The sequence below is a fragment of the Emydura macquarii genome, unplaced genomic scaffold (genome assembly GCF_026122565.2).
Source record: "Emydura macquarii macquarii isolate MOO-44397 ecotype Brisbane River unplaced genomic scaffold, CSIRO-AGI_Emac_v2 contig_1300, whole genome shotgun sequence".
Classification (NCBI taxonomy): domain Eukaryota; kingdom Metazoa; phylum Chordata; order Testudines; family Chelidae; genus Emydura; species Emydura macquarii.
The window spans coordinates 379,374-400,565 of record NW_027131437.1 but is presented as its reverse complement, the minus strand read 5'-3'; the positions used below and the strand labels follow the sequence as shown (position 1 = coordinate 400,565).

Sequence of the window (21,192 nt, the reverse complement as noted above, 5' to 3'; positions counted from 1 at the left end):
TATCTTAGGACAGGATTTGATTTTTCTCCTGTAATTGGGAAAAGCAAGAACAGAAATATTTATTTCACACTTCTATCTTTTCTGATTATTATTGATAATTCTACTATATACATCGAGTAGTGGACCAATACCATAGTTAGGATTCCTTTTATTCCCTCAGTCTACAGAATGAATGGATGCATTTACCCTTGGATTTTTCTATCAAGTGGTTAACAACAAATTCAAGTCCCCAGGATCCACAGGCTCCTTGCTGGGAGGGCAAAAACTCTTAAGATCGTTAGAATTTTTCCACCAGAGAATGAACAGACCCAGGGGTCTCCTTCACATACACATGGGAAGCTATCTAATCACAGTTACCAGGATTAGTTTTGATGACACCAGAGTCTAGTATAACTCGAACCGGACAAGAAACAGAGTCAAACCTCCATCTTGAGCAAACCTAATATGGCTTCATTTGACAAAGTACAGTAGAACCTCAGAGATACAAACACCAGAACTATGAACTGATGAATCAACCACACGCCTCATTTGGAACCGGATGTACACAATCAGGCAGCAGCAGAGACCAAAACAAAAAAGCAAATACAGTACAATGTTATATGTAAACTACTAAAAAATAAGGGAAAGCATTATTTTCCTTTTGCATAGTAAAGTTCCAAAGCTGTATTAAGTCAATGTTCAGGTATAAACTTTTGAAAGAACCACCATAACGTTCTGCTCAGAGTTACAAACATTTCAGAGTTACGAACAACCTCCATTCCCGAGGTGTTCGTAACTCTGAGGTTCTACTGTAACACTTCCCAGGAACTTAAGTTTTATTTGCTGTTAAGAAGAAGAGAACATAACAGCCATGGGTCAGACCAATGGTCAAGCTAGCCCTGTATCCTGTCTCTGACAGTAACCAATGACATAGGCTTCAGAGGGAATGAACAGAACAAGGTAATTTCAAGTGATCCATCCTGTGTCATCTAGTCCCAATTTCTGGCAGTTGGAGATTTAGAGACACCCAGAGTATGGGGTTGTGTCCTGACCATCTTGGCTAGTACTCCGTGATGGACCTAGTTCTTTTTTTAACCCACTTATAGTCTTGGCCTTCACAATATCCCATGGCAATGAGTTCCATAGGCTGACTTGCATTGTGTGAAGTACTTCCTTATGTTTGTTTAAACCTGCTGCCTATTAATTTCATTGGGTGACCTCTGGTTCTTGTGTTATTTGAAGGGATAAATACTACTTCCCTATTCACGCCATTCACAATTTTATAGACCATCAAATCTCCTTTAGTCATCTTTTTTTCTTTTTCTAAAAAGATGAACAGTCCCAATCTTTTTAGAGCTCTCTTCATATGGCAGCTGTTCCATACCCCTAATCATTTTTGTTGCCCTTCTCTGTACCTTTTCCACTTCTGTTTGCCTTATTTAAAAAAAGATATTAGAACTGCATGCAGTATTCAAGGTGTGGGCGTACCATGGATTTATGTAGTAGCATTATGATATTTTCTGTTTTATTATCTCTTTTTCCTAACAGCTCCTCATTCTGTTAGCTTTTTTGACTGTCACTGCACATTGAATGGATGTTTTCAGAGAACTATGCACAGTAATTCCAAGACATCTTTCTTAAGTGGGAACAGCTAATTTAGATCTCACTTTGTATGTATAGTTGGGATTATTTTTCCCCTCCCAATGTGCATTACTTTGCATTTATCAACATTGAATTTCACTACCACTTCGTTGCCTGGTCACTCAATTTAGTGAGATCCCTTTATAAGTCTTCAGCTTTGGATTTAACTGAACTCTTTCAGTTAAGTCAATAATTGTGTTGACTACAATTTACACTTTGTTTGGTTTTGCCATTACCTTACACTTGGACTATAGAAGAAACTGATGAACTGCCCTTTTCCTTTGTTCATCCTCTAAAACCAGGATGCCCCAAATACAACCTACATAGAGTTCTATAAGGCAGATAATGTAACAGACCACTGGACTATGAAATTGGGAAACCAAAATTCTATGTCCAGGTTTGCAACTGACTCACTGAATTACCTTAGATTTACCCTCTCTGTGACTCAGTTTCCCATTTATAAAATGTGAATACTGATGCTCTACTCACGTTGAGAGCATTGAGAATTATGGGTGAATAGCAATGCATAAGTTATTTATTTTCATTGCAGTAGTATCTAGATACCAGAGTCCTACTGTTCTCAGCCCTACAAAAACATAACATGAGGCAGTCCCTGCCTTAAAGAGCTTACAAGCTAAGTACAACTAGAACAACAGGTGGAAACAAACACACAGGAGAAGTACATGAAAACAATGAGAACACTGGTCACCATGTAAAGCTGCTTAACCAAGTGCTATCTCTAGCCTCATCTTTAACATGGTCCCTGGGGAGTACAGTTCCCAGCATACAAATCCCTATTTCCACCTGAATAGCCTCCTGCCTGCAGAGACTGATTGTTAAGTATTCTCCAGCACCCTGTCAAGTTGTTGCTTGTCACTGAAATCCTTTTATTTACACATATACCTACTCCCTGGAGAAACTCTCTCTTGAATTTAATCTGTCAGATACCAGCCAAATGTTTATAACTCTTCACTAGGTCACAGTTTGGTTTAGTTTTGCAAAGCATTAAGCCAGTTATCAATGACAATTACCTTGCCCACCTCGTCACTATAACAGAGTCTTCTCTCTAACAGGACCAAATGGAGTCAGATAGAGCATTCAGAATAAGCATTTGTGTTTAAGCTACCATCAATGAGCAAGAACTGTCAGTACCAAGTACAAAAGGCAGGTATCTTTGTAAAACGAAATATTCCTGAATCACCACATAAGCATTTTTGGTTTACCACACCCACTTTCAGCAAAAACGACAAGCCCAGACTGTAATTGCCCAAGACAAACTATTGCAACAGCTCAACTAGTGTTTGGAGAGAGATGCTCTGCTCAGCCCCGACTCTTGCAGGGAAGCCTCTAGCCCTGGCAGGGTATCAAAGACAGAGCTGCCTGGCAGCCTACTTAAACCCTGCTCGCAGCACAGGAACTCAGCAAGCCCTTCCTGGCCAACAGCCCAGGAGGCATCACATGCACCTCGCTGCCAGAGACCCCTGTCCAGGTCGGGGCACTGCCGGCCGTAGGACCCATCGCAACCTGCTCTCCAAGGGGTCAGCTCCGTCCAGCGCCACCGGCGCGGGGACTCCCCGTCCCAGTCCCGCGGGCGGCTGCAGCTTCAGAGCGCAACAGAAGTGGCCGCACTGTGAAGGAGGGAGCCCGCCCGACCTGGGCCAGCCAGGAGAAGGCCTCTGACCCGCCCTAGCGACGTCCGGCTCCTCGGGGCACCCCTGGCCCCGTCCTCCTGCCGTCAGCCCAGCCCCCGCAAGCCTCTATCCCAGTCCGGCGCCTGCCTCCCCCGCCCTCGTATGCCCCTGCCTTGTCCAGGCCGGGTAGCCTCTGCCCCCAGGCCCCACGTACCGTTCTGGCGGCCTCTGCCCAGGTCCTGCCCTTCTTCCTGCGGCCCTTCTCCCTCATGTCGCACGCGATGGGGTGCAGCTGGCTCGGAGGTTCCCGGCCGATCCTTCCGCCCGAGCTGGGGGGGGCCGCAGCTGCTCCGGTACCAAGGGGGAGAGAGGTGGGTGGCCTTAGGTCCGAGCGCTGCAGGCTCCAGCTCCCCCTACGGCCGCTGCCGCTGCCATATTGGGCTCCTACTGTACAGTCTGCGGTCATGTGACCCCGCCCGCGTGACTCCACCTACTGTATTGGCCGAGGAGAGAGGCGGGCCCGGGAGACGAACGGCCCCGCCCCCGACAGAGAGAGAGAGCGAGCGAGAGCGAGCGCCACGCCTGCGCTCTGCACTAGTCCCGCCCCTCCCCCCCGCCGCGCTCCGACGCTGAGCCCGCCTACCTCCCCTCCCCCCACGGCCACTCTCAACGGCTTTTTCCAAACGGCGTTAGCTGTCCTCCCTTTTCCTGGCTGCCACGCCCCATTGGGTCCGCCGGCTGCCGCCCCCGCCCCCGCCCCCGCCCCTCGAGAGCGCACAGCAGCCTGCCTGGACTGGCGATGACAGAGACGGGGCGTGTCTGCCTGCCCTCGCCAGCGGCCGGGCCCGGCTACTGCTGCTGCCTCTGACTGCCGCCGCCGCCATTTACCTCCCTCCTCATTCCTCGCTGCTGCTCCCCGATGGTTCCGCCCAACTCCCACCCGCTCCCCGATGGTTCCTCCCCACGGCCCCTATCTGCCCCCCGCTCCTCTCCCCCAAACGGCCTCCAACTGCCCCCGCTCCTCACCCCACCGGCCATCGCCTTCCCTCCCCCCAACTGCCTCTTCAGTTGCTATCCCCAACTGCCATACACGCCACTGCCCCTCCCCAGCCAGCCCCACCTCCAGCCGTTGGCCCTGGCTCCCCGCCTCCATCCCCCGCCCTTCTTATTCCTCGCTGCTGCTCCCCGCTGGATCCTCCAACTGCCACCCGCTCACCCTCCCCCCCTGCCACCCACTCCCACCACCCCCACTGGCCCCACCCCAACTGCCACCCTCAACTGCCATCGCCAGTCCCAACAGCCCCATGGTCCCTTCCCCCCACCTCTGCTGCCAGGGTCCCTCCCAGGGCTGCCACCTACACCCACCCTCAGCTGCCAGTCCCAGCTGGTGCCCACTCCCTCACCCCTGCCACTGCCCCCTAACAACTGCTCCTCCTCACACGTCCTCATTCCCCGCCCGTCTCCCCCTTGTCAGGACATGTTCCCCGCTGCTGGCCTGTGTAGACCACGCCTCACTGCCACCCCTGCTGCGGCTCCCCGTTCCCATCCTCAGCGCCCCCCTCGCTGCTCCGAGAAGGACAATCCCAGCCACCAGCGCCCACCCCACTGCCGTGAATCTCCCCCCCCTCTCTGCAGCCACCACAACTGGCCCTTGTCATTCCCCACCCATATATACACTGCTGCTTCCAGCACTTGTCCCGTCTTTCCTGTTACAGGGCCGTCACACACAACATGCTCTCCCCTCTCTGCACGAATTATCACCCCGTTTGTACCTTGGTCCCCGTTACACACGTGTATCATTCTTTCACAGTGCTCTCCATGCAATCTCTCAGCTGCCTGCTGTTCCAGGTTTCCTTGATTCACAGGGAAAGGACACAGCTTCTCACACGGCACAGTATCGTATGCGCCTGTTTCATCAGGAAGGATAACGTGAAACCCTTATTGCTGTATGTGTGTGGGAGAGCAGACATTGCCTGAAATGAAGGAAATGCCGGATTCTCCAGTGCCTTGCACCTTGTGGTGTTGTTACTTCTGTGCAAAATGGATATAAAGTGATGCCCAGTTAGAAGGGGAACATTTGACATGTTCTTTGTGCAGGTGGAAGTGACTATGCAAGCTGCAAAGCAGTGAATAATCAGGCCCTAACTAGAATTAAGAAGGGTATGTCTATGCTTAAAACACTACAGCAGTGCCACTGCAGTGCTTCACTGGAGACTAAGGTCAACTTACCTATGCTGCTCAGGGGTATGGATTTTTCACACCCCGACCAATGTGGTTAAACTGGCCTAATTTTCTAGTGTAGACTAGACCAAAGTTTCAAAATAGAAGATTTGAAGAAAGTCTATGACCAAAGTGGCCCCTGGAGGGGTGAGCAAAGTCAGCATTTGACATTAAAGTTCATTTGTTTTAGTAAGTCTCTAAACAGTGAGATAATTAACCCTTAGAACAATTTACTAAGGGCCATTGTGGATTCTCCATCACTGGCAATTTTTAATTTAAGTCAATGTTTTTCTAAAAGATATGCTCTAGTTCTAACAGGAATTATTTTAGAGAAGTTCTATGCCCTGTGTTGTGCAGGAGGTCAGATTAGATTATCACAATGTTCCGTTCTGGCTTTAGAAGCTATGAATCTATTGAATGAATCCTGGAATTTCAGTTTTATTGTTTTACTGAAACATGGTTATATTTAGAAAAGTGACTAAGTACTTATAACACCTATCTTTCTATGTAAAACAGTCTCACCCAACAGCTTCTCAGCTTCCTGCAGACATGAGCACCATGTGCTGACTTTACTGCTATGGCAAGTATATACTCCTGTTAGGCCTGCACAACCAGCATAGACCCAGGAGAGCAAACTGGATTGAACGCAGTTTCATGCATTATTCATAATGACTTCTCAAGCTCCCCTCTAGCCCTACATATCTATGATTAGCAGAATTGCCATCTGAGCTCTTACTGCAGAGTCTTTATTTCCAGTGATGATAAATAAGGCAGAAAGATTGTGGTTGGATTCTCAAGTCCCAAGAGAAATTTATGGCTCTGGCAGCCAGAAAAATCACCTTAGGGATAGTACATTGAGCCCTTTTGTGCTGGAATCACTGATAAAGCCAGCAGGATGTTACTAAAAAGGTTCAGTAAATTTAAGATGTAGGGAGGGCTTGGAATTATAAAAATCAAGTAAAACAGTACAATAACAATTAAAAATCTTGTTAAGTTTTAGAAGTAAATTAAAGTTGATCATTTCTCCAAAAAGCTAAAGATAAGGGGACATGTATCTGTTTCATCTTAAGAGTGATCCACCATGTTCCATTCAAGATCTACATTAAATTTTAAAAAGCAATTTTTACATGCAACTTTCAAGTCAAAACTTCAAGTAACCAGCTGAAGGCCTTTTAATTTCCAATCTAGCTATAAGCGACCACTTAAGAGTCAAGCCACTGGCTTTTTGATTGGCTAGTGGCAAAACATCAGCAGCAAACAGCCCATTAAAATGGTATATGACTATATGAGGGGAATGGGGGATGTAAGTCATTTTCTAGGAAAGGTTAAAATAAATTGAGATTTTCACTAAGGGGGAAACAATGGGGGTTGTCACAGTTCAGGGAAACTGCACATGTATTTCCCCTCAGTGATTTAGCAAGGGCACCCACACGGGCTTCCAGATCCCCTGGTTATCAGCTCTCTTGAGTGGAGACCCCCATCTCCTTCCCTTCTTACCAAGGTATTTCCAGGTTGAACAGTTCCCTCCCTTTGCTGTGTTGTTCCCAGCAGAGACAGGTTGTCCAAGCAGGCCTGCTTGCTTTCTCTGCGGAGATAATTAACTGTGACGGTCCACAGTTATCATTCTATTATTCTTAAGATAAAAGCACTACAGGAGAGACATTAAAAACAAAAGAACCCACACTCACTAATAAGCTTACCAGAGATCACTCAAACCCTAACACAGGCTCTGGCAGAAGCAGTCCTTCAATACCCCATCCATGGGGTTGTGGTTTCAAGTTCATCACAGCTTCAGCTCAGAGCAAGCACACAGTCTTATGGGGCCTCTGCAGGCCCAGTCCTTCCAACCCTTTGCTAAGGTTTGGGGCCTTCTATGAACCAGAGACCATGTCTGTTTCCTGAATCAGGAAGAAGGCCCTGAGCCTGTTTAAAACCAGGTTATTTATTCAAAAGCCTCTCTTTGTGTGTTGGTCCTTGGAGAACCCAGTGTGAAGGCATAGATGCGTATCTCTCCAAGAGGTTGGCTTCCAAGGGCTGATAACTACAGGAAATACATTAGCATCCCATCCTCCTAGAGGAGGGACATACACTTCCACAATAACTCATACACAATTGCAATTTTAGTACAATAAACCCCAAAGATATTAACCCAAAGGTTTATCTTAATTCCTTGAGGTTTGTCCAAGATATTACAGGATAGTGTCAGTCTGTCACAGGGGCTTTACTCCCCAAAATACATTCCCTACTTATAAAGCTTTCTGTAAGAGACTTTCATGGTGTTTGTACAGCAACTAAGATGGAAATACTAGTCCCACAGAGCAGGGATGAGGAACCGTCAGCAGGAGGAAGAGGACATCTTTATTTAATTCTGCATATAAACTGGCATGGAACATTTGCAGGCTCTGTCCTCTTTTGCTCGGGAGTGGCAGAAGATTCCATCATTAGTCAATACATTCTACAGGAAACCATGTGGTACTAGAGCATAAAAGTGAGATTCTGTCAAGGTACTAAAAAAAACTCTAAAAAATAAAAAGTCAAGCTCCAAGCACCCTTTTGGGGTTTGTCTAGGTCAGACAAGGAAGTTGGGTTACCTATATGGTGGTCCTTCACTCTCAAGTGGGGAGGCAGGCCACTCTGTGTCACTACATCAGGCAACTAAAATGCCAAGGCAGAGGCAGGGAGCTTTTGCCTAGGCAGCCTGCAGATAAGCAGTCTGACTCTGGGAGCTCTGGCTTTGTAGTAGGGCTGAGCTATAAATCAGGCCTCCTGGCCTAGTGTGAGGTAGTTGCCACCCCAAAGATGGGTTTGGCAGCAGGGGAGAGGGACCCAGCCCCACCCTACTCCACTGGGTCCCAACTCAAATCCCTATCGGTGGAAGAGAGTTCCACCACTTAGTCAGCAGGGTCCCAATCAAAACACATCAATGCACATTCCAACAACCACCCCCATTTAAAGCCTGGTTTCCCTGGCCTGCTTCCTACACTTCTCTGGGGTACCTAGATTTCAGGTTCATTGCCTGTCTCCCTGGGGTTCGGGGGTGGATAGGTGGCAGCAGCAGCTGCTCCTGGTCCTCTGTGCAGTAGGGCTTAAGCGCTAGTGGTGAGAAAGGGGAGAGACATCCTTCTCCTCCCACAGCTCCAGCTAAATTGAGCTGAACCAGGGCCCGTCTTTTGTACTTCCCCTTCCTGTCCCACCCTTCTGCTTCCAGGGAGGCAGGCAGTGGCTCCGCCTACCAGGGGAATGTAGTGGTAATTTGCTCTCAACTGGGGACAGAGGCCACTCCACCTCGCTACAAGCTAACATGTCAGCTAACCCCACCTAACCTTGACTACTTTTCCTAAACTAGAGAGTGCAGACCATTATGATCTGACATTATCAGCTCTCCTGCCTGTTGTCTCAAAGATCCTCTAGACACCGAACAGAGACACATATCCAGGCAGATGTATAGAAACAAGTATTACTTTAATTGCTTGGCAATTACAAACATTTACTCTTTACAAATAAATCAGAAAGGCAAGAGGTAATTCACTTTTCCAGGTAAAGATTGTGCCCAGAGTGAAATAATTCCTCAGATTTAACAACCATATGTAGGAGAGTAAAGAGTTAAAAGCTGGACAAGTAATCAGGCCAAAGCTACAGGCAAAACTTTGTTTCTGTTAATTGGTGTGAATTTTAGTTAGAGTCTTATCTCTCTTCTTCCTTCCTGGCCATCTGTGCAGGGGATAAGTTAATCAGCATTCCTGTGCAAGGTCTTTTGGTGGGAAAAAAGTATTATCTTCCTTCTCCCCCTAGCATGCCTTTACTTCAAAGAATGTTAGTGTAAAATGTGTATGCTTTAAGGTGATGTGCTTGACCTCTGTATGGTAATCCTGTAAACAACAAACAGGGGTGGGTATAATTGTATTCATATAATGTAATTGTTAATATTCATTTTATAGGTGTCAATGTAACCAAATAAGGGTCTATGGGGAGTTGCTGAAAATGTATACATTTACATACTGTTATGGATAAAAGAATTGTAAAGTAACCCCCTCGTTGCTCACTCGCGGCATCGAGGTGGAACAAGCAGGCAATAAAGGGTTCCGTCTCCCCAATCCACGCCCGGGACAACCTGTTTGATTATTTCTAACACCATATATATTAACATAAACAAGCAGGTCATCATTAAATTAGAAAGAAAACAGCAACAGGTGCATGTTCCAAAAACTGAAAATCATAAGTAATAATAATTTAATATTTCTACAACATCTATCAGCTCAAAGGATCTTAATGTACTTTACAGACTAGACAGGAATCAATTTAGCATTTGCTGAACTATAGCCACCTCTTAGCTGTTGTTTAACAGCACAGAGGAATAATATTCAGCAGTCTGTGACAGGAAGTAAAGAATACTATATGCAACTACAGGAGGAAATTAGAGAAACAGAATGCAATTCTTCAAAAGAGGATGCTCTACTGGCTATTTATGATCAGAATCCAGCTCCACCATGTTGCCTGAGCAGCACAAATGGGCTGACTGTATCACAGATCTGGTCAGGTAAATTAATGTCTAAACTCACTGTGACACTCTGTACCTCAAAATAGCACCCTGGAACTCCCATATTCACCACTGTGATATGATTACGATATGTTTTTTAAAAAGTATGCCTTATGAGGTATCATAAAAGGAATTCAGCCTGTGTATTAAGAACTGTAAACTACCTAGGACATCCAGTGGGGTGAGAAACTGCTTGATTCAAATCTTGCTTAGTCTGTAGTATATAGATTGCGATTTTATTTTTATTTCTTATGTAACCATCTTTGATTTCTATGCCTACCACTTATAATCACTTAAAATCTATCTCTCTGTAGTTAATAAATCTGTTTTATATTTTATCTAAAAGTGTTTTTGAAGTGCTTGGGGAATCTGCTCAGATTAGCAAGGCTGGTGCATATCCACTTTCCTTTGATGAAGTGGCAAACTAATTAATGAGCTTGCACTGTTCAAGAGAAGGTCTTTGAGCAGTGTTAGATGGTAAGTTACTGGGGTGCAATGCTGGGGGCTGGAAACAATTGCTGGTATCTCTCTGTACAGTTCATGAGTGGCTTAGAGAGCATTCATGCAACTTGGCTGGATGTGTCTCCATTCGTTGATGCTGCGTGACCACAGCACATGGAGAGTTTATTGCTAATCACTAGTAGAGCATTGTGAGAGACAACCCATACTGGAGAGTTTAAGGAAACGCAGCAGTCTCACATTTCCAGGTTGTACCCTGGGGATCCCGTCACAGTGGCGCAGCGAACAGGGTGAAATGCACAGCTTGCTGTTCTGAGTGAGATTTGCACTTCATACCCTGGTGTAGTGATTTTGAGTGAGGCTTTACGTGGGTTGGCTGAATACAGTCAAGAAAAAGTTACACTTTTGTTATTTTCTGTTTGCTTATTTCAGGAAAGGGAAATAGGAGCAGAAAGGCATAATAATGAGCAAGAGTGATGCAGCTGCAAAGTTAGAAATATCCAGACTGTACGTAGCAGAAAAAGTGAGAGACTGTCCATCAGTTGAGAATGAAGGAACTCGAGACAAAGGAGAAAGAGAAAGAGGCTGCCAGAGAGGGGTCAGCACATCAAGCTGAACGCCAAAGAAGCTGAGGAAAGAGAGAGAGAGAGTGAAAACACCAACTGGAAAAGCAGAACCAGAATCCCCACACCCCACTTATTCCCATCTCTCCAAAAATCCACTATTGGGACCAGTTCTGTCCTGTATACAAGGAGACAGACGATATCACAGAATATTTTACTACTTTTGGGAGGCTGTGTGCAGGTCATGAAATTCCTGCAGATAAGAAAGTCCCCACTCTGATTTCAAAGCTAACTGGTAAAGCTCTGAATATATTCAATGAAATACCAATTCAGGATGCTTTAGATTACTGTAAATTCAAAGAAACTATTTTAAAGAGATTTCAAATTAGCCCTACTACAGATTAGGTAAAATTTAGAAATTTTAAGAGAAATGCTGCTCTGAGTAATAGGGAATACGTAAATAGGATGACAGATCTAATGGGGAAATGGGTCCGGGGAAAAGGTGTTGAAGGTTTTGAACAAATGTTTGGCCTTGTTGCTCAGGAGCATTTCCTAAGCATATGTAAAGATGATGTGAAACAGTGCCTATGGGATAAAAATGTGAGGACTGGGGAGGAGATGGCATCTCTAGCTGGTGCCTTTGAGCAGACCCAGGCACCTATTGAGAGTAAACCACAGAAAGAGGGGTTTAAACCTGGTGGGAAGCAGGGCTCCCATTTTACTCCTGGGAAGAAGGAGGGTGGCAGGGAGGCTGGGCACTCACCTCTCCAAAACCATTCCTCTAATCCCCATCCAAAACCGCCTGTGCAAACAGAAGAGCCCAAAAAGTGCTATCACTGTACTTCCACTGATCACCTGAGGAATAAATGCCCTGTGCTGGGAGGAAGCAGGCAACAAGTAACCCATGTTAATCCTGCTGTCCTCAGCACAGAAGCCTCTGAGACACCTGAAACTTATCATATTGGTTTTGTGGTCCTGGACTCTGCAGAACCAGACACAGAGCACATAAAGACTGTCTAAATTATTGGCAGGGCATAGTTAGGATGGGAAGATACAGGTGCAGAGATTTCTGTGACTAAGCAGGGTGTAATTCAAGAAGATAACATATTGCCAGGACAAAGGGCAGAACTTTTATTAGGAGGAGGATTCAGGATTCTTGTGCCTTTGGCTAAAATGCACATAGAAACAAATGGATTAGAAAGTGAATTAAAGGTTGGGGTAGTGGACAATAGCCCTGTTGACATATTTATTGGGAAAGATTTTTTCCATGTAGCTCAAGCTGTTAAGGTGGTTTGCCTGCCTGCAGCAAGAAGGAATATTTTGCTGGGACCCCAGGGGGAAAGAGTAAAGTGAAGTCCCAAAATTGCTGAAGGAAAGGGAGAAAGTCTCTTTAATTCCTCTGCAGCAAAGAGAAGCAGCATGCTTCCAGGTGTGTGGGAGGTTGAGACCGGCTCCTGCAATGCAACTACAGTTAGCACCTCCTCGGGAATGGAGTGGGGGGTGAGGGGTAGAGTGCCTGTCACTGAGAAAGCAATTCCAGATGTTAGTTGCAAGCCCTTTGCAGCTGAACAAGGAGCCGATACCACTGTAAAGAGCATAGAGAGCTGTGTCCTAGAGGGGGGCCCAGAGAAGGAAAATGGTGAAAGAATGGTGGAAGCACATGAATGTTTCCTCACTAGTCACTAGTCATAGAATACTGTATAAGGGGGCTCCAAGGTCAAGGCCCTAATCTGGAAGATCCTCCTAGCTGAGGTAATGGCCACTAGGAAGGCTACCTTCCATGAAAGCATGAGCAGAGGGCATGAAGCCATGGGTTCAAAGGGGGGCTCCGTGAGTCTCAAGAGGACCAGGTTGAGATCCCAGGGAGGCACCAGGTCATGGACCTGTGGATAAAGCCTCTCCACCCCCTTGAGGAACCTGACCGACATGGGATGGGAGAACAGGGATCTCCCCTCTAGCGGCTGATGGAAGTGGATAATAGAAATGGAAATGGCCGCCAGGTGAAACTTCAGTGAGGCCAGCGTCAGACCCTGGAGCTTTAGCTGGAGCAGGTACTCCAGGATTGCCTGTAAAGGCGAGAGGCTGGGCGGAATGCCCCGGGACTCCGCCCAAGAGGTAAACTGTTTCCACTTAGCCCGATACACGACCTGTATGGAAGGTTTCCTGCTGCCAAGCAGGACTTGTTAGACCTGCACTGAGCAGGCTCTCTTTCCCTCCGTCAGCCACAGAGCCTCCAGGCCATGAGGTGCAGGGAGTCCAGGTCCAGGGGCAACAGGCGACCATGGTCCTGGGAGAGAAGGTCGTGTTGCCTCGGGAGCTCCAGGGGTGGGGCGATCGAAAGGTCCAGCAGCATGCTGAACCAGTGCTGTCTCGGCCAGGCCAAAACAATGAGTATAACGTCCGCCCTGTCCCTCTTTATTTTCAGCAGGACCTTGGGCAGGAGCAGAATGGGCAGGAACGCATACATGAGGGTCCCCATCCAGTCGATGAGGAACGTGTCGGAAATGGACCCAGTCTCGCGACCCTGGAGCTAGCAGAACCTCAGGCACTTTGTGTTCCAGGCCGACTCGAATAGGTCCAGTTGGGGAACACCCCACTTCTGGAAGATCATAGCCACCACCTCTTGGTGCAACAACCAGTCATGGCAGGGTAGAAACGACCTGCTGAGGTGACCCGCCTTGTCATTCCTCACTCCCGGGAGGTGAGAGGCAGTCAAGTGGAAATCATGCCTCACGGCAAAGTCCCACAGACGGATAGCTTCCTCGCAGAGAGCTGAGGAGCGCGCTCCCCCCTGCCTGTTTATGTAGAACATGACTGTGGTGGTGTCCGTCAGCACTCATACCACTCTGCCTGTCAGGAAACAGAGGAACACCTAGGCGAATGGCCCTCAGCTCCTTCACGTTGATATGCAGGTGCCTCTCCTCCCCTGACCAGAGCCCCTGAGTGCCTAAGTTGGTGCTGATGTGGGCTCCCCACCCTACATCCGAAGCATCGGAAATTAGGGCGACTGACGGGACCAGCTCCCTTAGCACAACGCCCTTCATCACTGCCCTGGGAGTCTGCCACCAGTTTAGGGAGGCTAAGAAGGGCGGGGGGAACATCTTCTCATGCAGATGGCAGAGGCTATGGCCCTGCCCGCCGAGTCAGCAGCATCAAAGGATGTCTGGAGCACTGTCCTAGCCACCATGGTTCCTTCCTCCATGATGGTGTTAAAGTCTGCGGCCTGGTCCTGGGGCAGGGCCTCAGCGAACTGCCTGAGGGAGTCCCACAGATTGAAACTGTATCTACCCAGGAGGGCCTGATGGTTGGCAATCCTGAACTGCAGGGTTGCCATGGAATAAACCTTTCTCCCAAACAAATCCAGCTTTTTATTGTCTTTGTTCTTGGGAGTGGACTCTGGCTGACCTTGCCTGTCTCTCTGTTTAGCCGCATCTACCATCAGGGTTCCCGGAGCGGGGTGAGTGAACAAATACTCAAACCTTTTGGCTGGGACATAATACTTTTTCTCGGCCACCTTTGACGTAGGGGCGACTGAGGAAGGGGTTTGCCACAGGGCCTTTACAATTTTAAGGACCCTTTCGTGGACTGGGAGGGCCACTCTTGCTGGGGCAGCCGCCGCCAGCACATTAAAGAGGCTATCTTCGGCCTCTTCTAACTCTTTCACCTCCAGCCCCAAGTTGGAGGCCACCCTCTTGAGCAGCTCATAGTGCATCCTGAAATGCTCCAGTGGTGCCAAGTGGTCCCAGGAGACTGCCTCGTCCGGTGAGGAGGAAGAGGACTGCCGAGGTGCGTCCTGTGCGTGCGACCCCTCCTGGCGAAGGGTTGCACCTGTTGAGGGTCCCTCCATGGGGTCCAACTCCTTGTCCAAGAAGTGGTATCTATGGGCCTTTTCCTGTGCCTGAGGCATGGACTGCACCCCCAATGACAGGATGGAGTGGGGTCCCAGCGGTGGTGTAGGCAAGGTCAGCAAGGCTCTTGCTGCCTGAAAAGCCTCCGGTGTCGACGGCATCGACAGGGGCACTATCCCATTCTCAGGAGCTGGGGGAGGCTCCCTGACTGGAGATGCAGGCACCGGAGAAGACTCAACAGGCCATGTCTGGTGCATCTCCGTGCAACGGTGCAGGGGAGTGTCCGCACTCTGCGCGCTGCTTCTTCCTCTTCGGTGCCAGCGATGTTGCATGTTGCCGAGTCGAGGCTGGTGCCGGCGGTGCACTCTGCACTGAGGTCACACTCAGTACCGAAGTGGAGTGGGCCAGCTCGGATGCCGGGCGGAGCGCTGCCTCCATCAGCAGGGCTTTCAACTGAATTTCTCGGTCCTTATGGTCCTCAGTTTAAAAGCCCTGCAGATCTTATATTTGTCTTTTCTGTGCGCTTCCCCCAAGCACTTAAGGCAGTGGTCATGGGGGTCGCTGAACAGGAAAGCCTTCCCGCAGGAGGCACACGGCTTGAATCCCGGCAACTGGGGCATAGCCCGGCCGCTCTGAGTCCCCGCAGGGACTTGCCTTATCTCTAACTACTTTAAACACACTTAACTACTTAACTAACTAAAACTAACTTAGAATAACAAACAAGTCCAAACAAGGGGAATGGAACTTGTTGAGAGCAAGGCAAGTTCCAGCAACCGGCACGGGCAGAAAGAAGGAACTGAGGGGGCGTAGGGCCAGCCCTACGGGATCTGCTAAGGGGAAAAAAGTTCCAGGAACCGGGCATGGAGGCATGCACACACATATAGTGGAATGGACATGAGCAAGCACTCGAAGAAGAACTGATGTCTCCTCCCTGATACCAAGGTAGTTCAGTACAGGTACTTTCACCTGGGCAATGTTTTGTGTTGCTGCTGCATCCAGCCCCTGGGGAAAGGCCCGGTCACATAAGCTGCAAACAAATGGGTCTGCTGCTCAGGTAGCCAGTGGACAGCCATCATCACTCACTCAAATGTCACGAGGAAAGCTTCCAGGTTGACGGAGGAGCCCAATTTCACAAGCCTCATTGGCGAGCCACCATTTCTGGGCCTGGGCCTATAGCCCTGGAGGTGAAGGCCTGGTGGCTACATCAACGCCACTCCCTGTTGGCCATTGCTGCTGTTCCTATTATTGCCCCCAAGTCCCAGACTAGCTATTGTGGCTAGATGCAGCACAAGATGCTGCTGCTGGTTCTTGGCCATCCACTTCAGAAGACATTTCAGATCCATGGTGTCACTTTCTTACCAACCCATGTGTTTAGGCCCAGGCTGTTCAATAATTCAGGCCACTCCCTTTTCTCCAGGGATAGGAAGATCATGCCCAAGTTCTCCACCATGTTGTCACTGGGTTCCTTCCTCATGGTGCCCCTTAGGCCCTGAGCAAGGCCCCTGCAGTCAACCAGGCCTTTGCTCTATGATGTCTGGCTGGTCCACCATGCCAGCCCAGTCGTAAGAGCCTCCGACTGAGCCACAGTCTGCCCTTTCCGGGGTTGTCCATGACCACAAAAAGAAATGAACACAAATGAATTGTCCTATATGTGGACTAAGGCTTGCTTTTCTCAAAGGGCTTTTGTTAAGTTGTGGCCCCAACTAGGCTCAGGCTCAGATGGAGAAATCGTCCCATAAGAGGTGGATTGGCATCGGGCTCTCCCTCCCTTCTTTCCTCTAGGGAGGGGCGGTCGGGCAGCAGTCCTCAGAGGAGCTCTTGCCTGCAGTCTGCCTTCTCTTAAGGACTAGCGGTCCACCCTCCTCATTCTGGTCTGTCTATGCTGTGTTTTCCCTTTTTAAGTTCCTCCCTCCAGGACTGACATCTCTGACAGGTGTGTTGGGGTGGGCCTGACTGAGCCCACAATAGCTCATTGGCCCTGTGTTGCCCAGTGTGGGGTCTGTATACACCACCACACTGTTACTTCAGCTATTTCACTAGTCATAATCTGCATGGTCTGATTGGTCACCTAAGTTACATGGTGTTGTTTCTGCTCCCTGGTTGATCAAAACTTTTATAAACAAGAGGGGGAAGACTTGAATAAGTACTTTGTGGTGTGAAAATAAATTTGCTCAATAATTCATGCCATTTCCAGCATGAAGACCTGTGCACATGCACATTTACATGAGTAGTTGGGACACATTTGCTTTCTGCAAAGATTTTTGGGTACATCAGTTATACAAATGCCCATGGAAAATGAATAAAAGAGGTTGTGCAAAGCAGGTTTTATTGCAGAAACTTCCTTAATCTTTTTTAAATTCAGTATTTGTACAGCTCTCAATGTACCACATACAATGGTGTGGCTGAAATGGAAATGACGTTTGGAAACTGCTTCAGAAAATGTTTGGTTGGTTAGCCGCCCTGAGAGGTCATTCTCCTTGGCTCTAATCCCCTTGTAGCTGTGGAAGAAAAAGCGGTGCATAGTACCATAAAGGGATCAATTAATCACTTTTGAGACTGGCGGTGTAAAAAAGAGAGATTAACCTTTATAAGAGCCCAGCATTATCTTGCTCCGTAGAAGTCAGGAGCAAGACAGTTTCATGAAAGATGCCTTTAATTTACCAATGATTCATAGCTGATAGAAAGAAAAATGAATGTTAAAACAGAATTATGAGACTATCTTAATCCCGTCTCTTTAAACTCAGATGCAGGTCAGGCAGGGAGCAGAATTTAGGTTGCTACCGCTAGGCAGGAACTTTAATATGCTAATGTAGAGTCAGAAAGCTAAAACAATGAGCAGATGGCCCTGTAGTGGGGGCAGAGGTTTATTTAGAATTAAGATGAGAAGGCGGCTGGGAGACAATTGTACGGTAACAGCTTCAAAAGAACTATTTTAAGTTGTAGAAGAAATACAGCAATCAACGCAAACCAGGAACCCAAACTATTTTTGCAAAGCAGTGACTACAAACCTGATTGGAACAGGGAAACAAACAATGGACATTTCACTAGAGTCTGGCATATTCTTCTAGGAGAGCACATTGTGGGAGAGGGTGGTCATGGGGACTGATAAAAGTAACTTCTATTCAGGATCTGATACTGTGCTCATCTCCATAGTATCTGAGTGGTATCTCTTGCAAGGTATAACTGAGGGGCCCCAAGGGAGACAAAGGGAAGGGAAGAATGTGTGACACACCTGATCCCAGATAATGAATCCCTCACATGTGTCACATACCAAAGGGTCAGGGAAAACGAGACATACTGGAAGAGCGAGGGTGAGTTCTTTAGAAATGGAAGGTTTTGCTTTCTATTCTACAACTTTCCCATGAGGTTTTGTTTTAGGGCTGCAGTTATCCAGGTGCACGGGGAATGCTTAATGACCTGGACAAGAGCCAAGTGTAAGGGATGCAAGCATGTTGAGTGAATAAATGATCTTTAGGATCTATTGGTCCCAGACGTGATTCTGAATTAATAGTAAAAAAAAGAAATACCACGCCCAGCAGTGTGGGTAATGGCACCAGGTGTTTGCAATATTCCATCATACTCCAGCATGCGAACAAATTAATTAGAAATGTAAAGGCATAGGATGTATGGGACAGGAAGAGCTACCAGGCCAGGATCTAGCGTCTAGCAGGGTATCCAGTGATGGAAGGGACACACTAGAGAAGAGCCTGGAATTGGGCCAGGCTGGTTATGGGGATGCCTAATCCAATCCATGATTTAATTTAAGAGCAGCAGATGTTAGAAAAACAATCCACAAGAACAAAAGGTGGTAACATATTTATAAATGACAAGGATCCCTAATAAACAGAGACAAAAGAGCAAGGGAGAGCTGAGGACAGAGTTAGAGAAGAAGAGTAAGGGAGTGAAAGAGAAGAGCGAGAAGAAGAAAAGGAGCATGGCAGAGAGAAAAGAGAAAGTTGAGAATGTGAGGAAAGAGTGTGTTAGAGAAAGACAGATCTAGGGAACACGAGAGGGAGCTTGGTAAGAAAAGGCTAGTGTTTTACGGGTCTTGCAGGGTAAGGTAATACAGGAGAAAGTCCACTGGGTGTCACCACAGCACCATGGAAAGGAAACATAGCATGACAATAAAAAGAAAATGTACCTTCCTTTCTGGATTTGAAGGTTTCTTGCACAGCTTCTTCCTCGGGAACCCGTGTGTGCATGTGCCGTCCTTACAACAGCTGGGACCTCCTCTCTGCAGAGCTGCCTTCGCTTGAGATCATTTATGGCACTTGTGACCTCTAGCTCTGTTAGTACATGTCCCAGACCCGGAGAGAGGACATTGCGTGGGTTGCTCACTCTTCTAGTAGAGCAGGAGAGCAGGAAGGAGCAGAGCATGTGATTACATAAACCTTCCCCAAACAGATCCCTCCAACTTACTAATGAAAGGTTTGAGGCTGGGCATATTTCACAGCTGAGATGTATTTATGATGGTCATGCTCTACTATCTATCTGTGAATCAGACCCTGAGGCCTAGATTCACAGCACTGATGAAGGAAATGAAGTTGTACAAGCGGTGAAAAAATAGCCTAAAGACTGCCAACAGTACAACGAACGGCTCTTTATTTCAGGTCTCCAGTCAGAGTGTACATTGAGCCGGGAACAATGGGGTGCATTTCCTGCAGCGTGCCTGGCTCCTGGCCTCTTCTTAGGCATACTGCATCACCATGATTAGCTATGGTTGAGTGCAGCAGCAGCCACTGGAGTCAATTGATACTGACCTCTGCCATGTGATGGAGGTATAAATCTTTGATACCTTGGACCCAGGAGTGACTGGGCTAGGACATAAACATTGGTCTTTAATACAAGTGCATCTGTGTGTCACACCTTTATGATTCCAATGAACCATGGGGTGTATTTTTTTCACACGAGACGCTGCTTCCTCTTCACTGTCTGAGCTGGAAAAAAGATTCACACAGAGCTGGGTGCTCTTCTGGGAGCCCATAGTTACGCACGGTTGCTAAGGAGTCCAGCCCCTGCCATGGTAGCCATATGTGTTCTGCACATCAATCTCCTGCTGTGTCCGGCTCTTAAAGAGAGACAGACTCATGTCTGAATGCCAACGGTCTTCCTAAATAATGTCTTGTCAATGTCTCTCCCCATCCAAACAGTGTGCACCTTGGTTACTGGTCTTCAGGGACTGTCAGGAGTGATTAAGTTCAGTAATATCAGCCTTCCTCCGATGGGACTCAGCTCCTCACAAAAACCAGCCAGACACCCAGCAAGTGTCCCCTATAGCTGCCCTAACCTTGGCTGCTTTGGCATATGCCTCTCGAAGCTCGTAGACTATATGTTGATTGTAACTGTTTGCTCGGCTCCCCCAGCCTGCATGTTTCTCTGTATGTATTGGCTGCCCACTGCATGTACTTTTCACCTCCCCTTACTTTACTGAATGTCTCACTCAGCTCCCTTGTCTTGCACGGTTCACTGCAGCTCTTTTTGCTTCTATGTCTGTCTTGGCTCTCCTAGATTCAGTGGGCACTTGTCTGCAAAACTGAAGTTAATAGGAGTTGTGTGTAATCAGCCCCTCTGGAAATCAGGTCACTTATTTATGTGCCTAATTGTACATTTATGAGCCTAACTTTAGCACCTATATTTGAAAATCTTGGCCACAGGCTTTGGATCTCGTATGGAAAAGTTCTATTGAATTTAATGAGGAAGAAACCAATAGGGCTCTAATGAAATTCCTCTAAATTCTATACCCTCTGACAGAGGATGATAACCTTGCTGTAGGCTTTTTTGATCCATCTTATATAAAGGATACAGTGATACAGGATATAAAGTAGGAGTGTGCTAATTAAATTTGCTGTTGAGTTAAAGTTGGAAGGCATTGTCAATAGTGAGGAGGATCAGAAACATTATATGGGAAAAACTGGAAGACCTTGAGGACTGAAATAATAGAAATTGGATGAAATTTAACAGTACAAATTCCAAGGTCACACACTTAGGGACTAACAACAGGAATTTCTGCAATAAACTGAGGGCTTGTCAGTTGGAAATGACAAGAGGAGAGAGACCTGGATGCGTTGGTTGATCACAGAATGATTGTGATCCACCAGTGTGATGCTGCACTGAAAAAGGCAAATGTGAGGCTAGTGTGTATCAGTGAAGGTATTTCCAGTAGAGATCGGGACGTATTAATGCCATAGTGGAAGGCACATAAGACCTCATTTGGAATACTATGTGTAATTCTGTCCACCCCTGTTCAAGAAAGATGAATTCATACTGGAATAGGTGCAGAGAAGAGGTACTAGGGATGATCAGAGGAATGGAGT

At 47.3% G+C, this 21,192-nt stretch overlaps 1 protein-coding gene across 3 annotated transcripts in view; it reads right to left on the bottom strand.

Annotated features, from left to right (window-relative positions):
* The window catches only part of ASXL2 (ASXL transcriptional regulator 2), a 222,482-nt gene extending 218,784 nt beyond the window's left edge, over positions 1-3,698 (bottom strand). For all 3 annotated transcript variants that reach the window (XR_010920286.1, XR_010920285.1, XM_067550474.1), the window contains exon 1: positions 3,466-3,698. Coding sequence is in view for 1 of the 3 variants with exons in the window: in XM_067550474.1 (XP_067406575.1) it covers positions 3,466-3,522 (57 nt within the window). In the remaining 2 variants the exon portion in view is untranslated. The remainder of the gene's footprint in view (positions 1-3,465) is intronic.
* Between the last annotated feature and the right edge of the window lie 17,494 nt (positions 3,699-21,192).